A 1869-nucleotide genomic window follows, 5' to 3' on the forward strand; every position below is an offset into this window, starting at 1 on the left:
GTTGGGAGTGTCAGAGACAGTGCGATTGGCACAGGACAGAGCAGAGTTTAGGGCTGTTGTACATAAGGTCGCTATGAGTCACAAGCGACTTGACGGCACATAACAACAACAACAATTCTGCTCTGCTAGGAGTAGACTAAGGTGCCTTAAGGAGTTAGTATCTACCTGCTAGGTAAGTAATACATCTAAGTTAAAAGCAAACAAAACCGTAGGAGGTGGGAAACAGCAAAGCAAAAAAATCATAAGAATAAAACCATAAGGAAATGGCCACCAGTCTGAACACACTGGCGTCTGTGAATAATGGCTATTGACTGGCATTTTTCTTTTTAGATATTGATAGCCCCAAAAACCTGGTGGCAGACCGGGTTACAGAGAACACGGCCACCGTGTCCTGGGACCCCGTGCAGGCCGTCATTGACCGGTACATGGTGCGCTACACCTCAGCCGATGGAGAGACCAAGGAGGTCCCAGTGGGGAAGGATCGGAGCAGCACGGAGCTGACGGGCCTGAGGCCGGGCGTGGAGTACACGGTGCATGTGTGGGCGCAGAAGGGGAGCCGGGAGAGCAGGAAAGCTGACACCAAGGCCCCAACAGGTAATAGGAGAGAAAAGGAAAATTAACTGAGATAATCAATACAGATAATTAGGTTGCTCCTGAATTATGACACTGTTGCTGTTAAATTTTGTCACTCAGAGGTTTGACCTATTATTGGATAGTTCATTGCACTTAACTTTATAAACCTTCGAGAAGAACAATTCATAAATCCCATAAATACTTTAACAGTTTTACCCAAAGCCCTTTTTTTAACCGCTAGTGCCTCTTATTTATAGAAAAGGAAATGAAATAAGGTTAAATCAATATCCAAACCAAAATTACAACTATAGATAAAATGGGTACTGATTGATAGTGGTCTCTCACTGGGTTTCCGAGGCTATATATCTGAATGGGAGGCACCTAATAATCTTCCTTACACAGAGCAGCAGGTAGATTCCAATTGACAACTTTTTGGTTAACAGCACAACACACTATGTCATCAGGGAAGAATTGCTGGAGTGCCACATTAAAGATTTAGTCAGCTATTTTGTATGTTACCACTGTTGTTGGTAAGTACCGCTGAGTCAGAGCCAACTCACAGCTGGCCCTCCAGAGGGTTTTCAGAAGCAAATCGCAGGGAAGTAGACTGTCCAGCTTCTTCTCTCAGAGCAGCTGGTGGATTCGAACTGCATGCTTTGGGGTTGGCGGCACAGCTTTTTATCCAGAAGGCCACCAGAGTTCTTAAAACTATTTGATATTGTTTGATTAAACATGTGCTCTCTAGTGTAAAACTAAAAATTAGTGCAGTAGATGTATCCAGAGAGGCTAAGCAGGAGAGAAAAGGCCTTGAGTGCCAGAGGGAGAATTTCATGCCAGTTTCAGATGATTGGCAATGTCTGAAAGATGGTCAAAAGTAGGTATGAGTCACTTTGATCCACAAACATTTGTGAACAACTACGATGTCTATCAGTCTCTCTCTCTCTCTCACCTATCAAGACTAGAACATTGCACAAATCAGTTATTTTCATATACCCCTGATCAGACCTTACTATACTTTTTTAAACAAACAGACAAACACAAAGTTCGTGAGATTTGGTTTCACTATAAGCCCACTGGGAAAAAAAAAGGTATATATTTGTTATAATGTTGATAGGATCCCATTTTATTTTAAAAAGATTAATCAAGTCACAGCAAAGAACATAAAGAGATGACAAAGATAGATGTGGAAAAGGCTAGTGAAAACAGCTATTGTAAAAGTTTGGATACACTCCCTGACTTAAAATCCTACTACACTGCCGTGGTAGTCAAGACAGCATGGTACTGGTACAATGACAG

General features: G+C 42.2%; 1 protein-coding gene across 1 annotated transcript in view; it reads left to right on the forward strand.

The window, feature by feature from the left end:
- The window catches only part of TNN (tenascin N), a 99261-nt gene that overhangs the window by 52187 nt on the left and 45205 nt on the right, over nt 1–1869 (forward strand). The window contains exon 10 of the mRNA XM_006887709.1: nt 331–594. Coding sequence (XP_006887771.1) covers nt 331–594 — 264 coding nt within the window. The remainder of the gene's footprint in view (nt 1–330; nt 595–1869) is intronic.

This window comes from Elephantulus edwardii, unplaced genomic scaffold (assembly GCF_000299155.1).
Source record: "Elephantulus edwardii isolate Elephantulus edwardi_28Jun2011 unplaced genomic scaffold, EleEdw1.0 scaffold00061, whole genome shotgun sequence".
NCBI classification, from domain to species: Eukaryota; Metazoa; Chordata; class Mammalia; order Macroscelidea; family Macroscelididae; genus Elephantulus; species Elephantulus edwardii.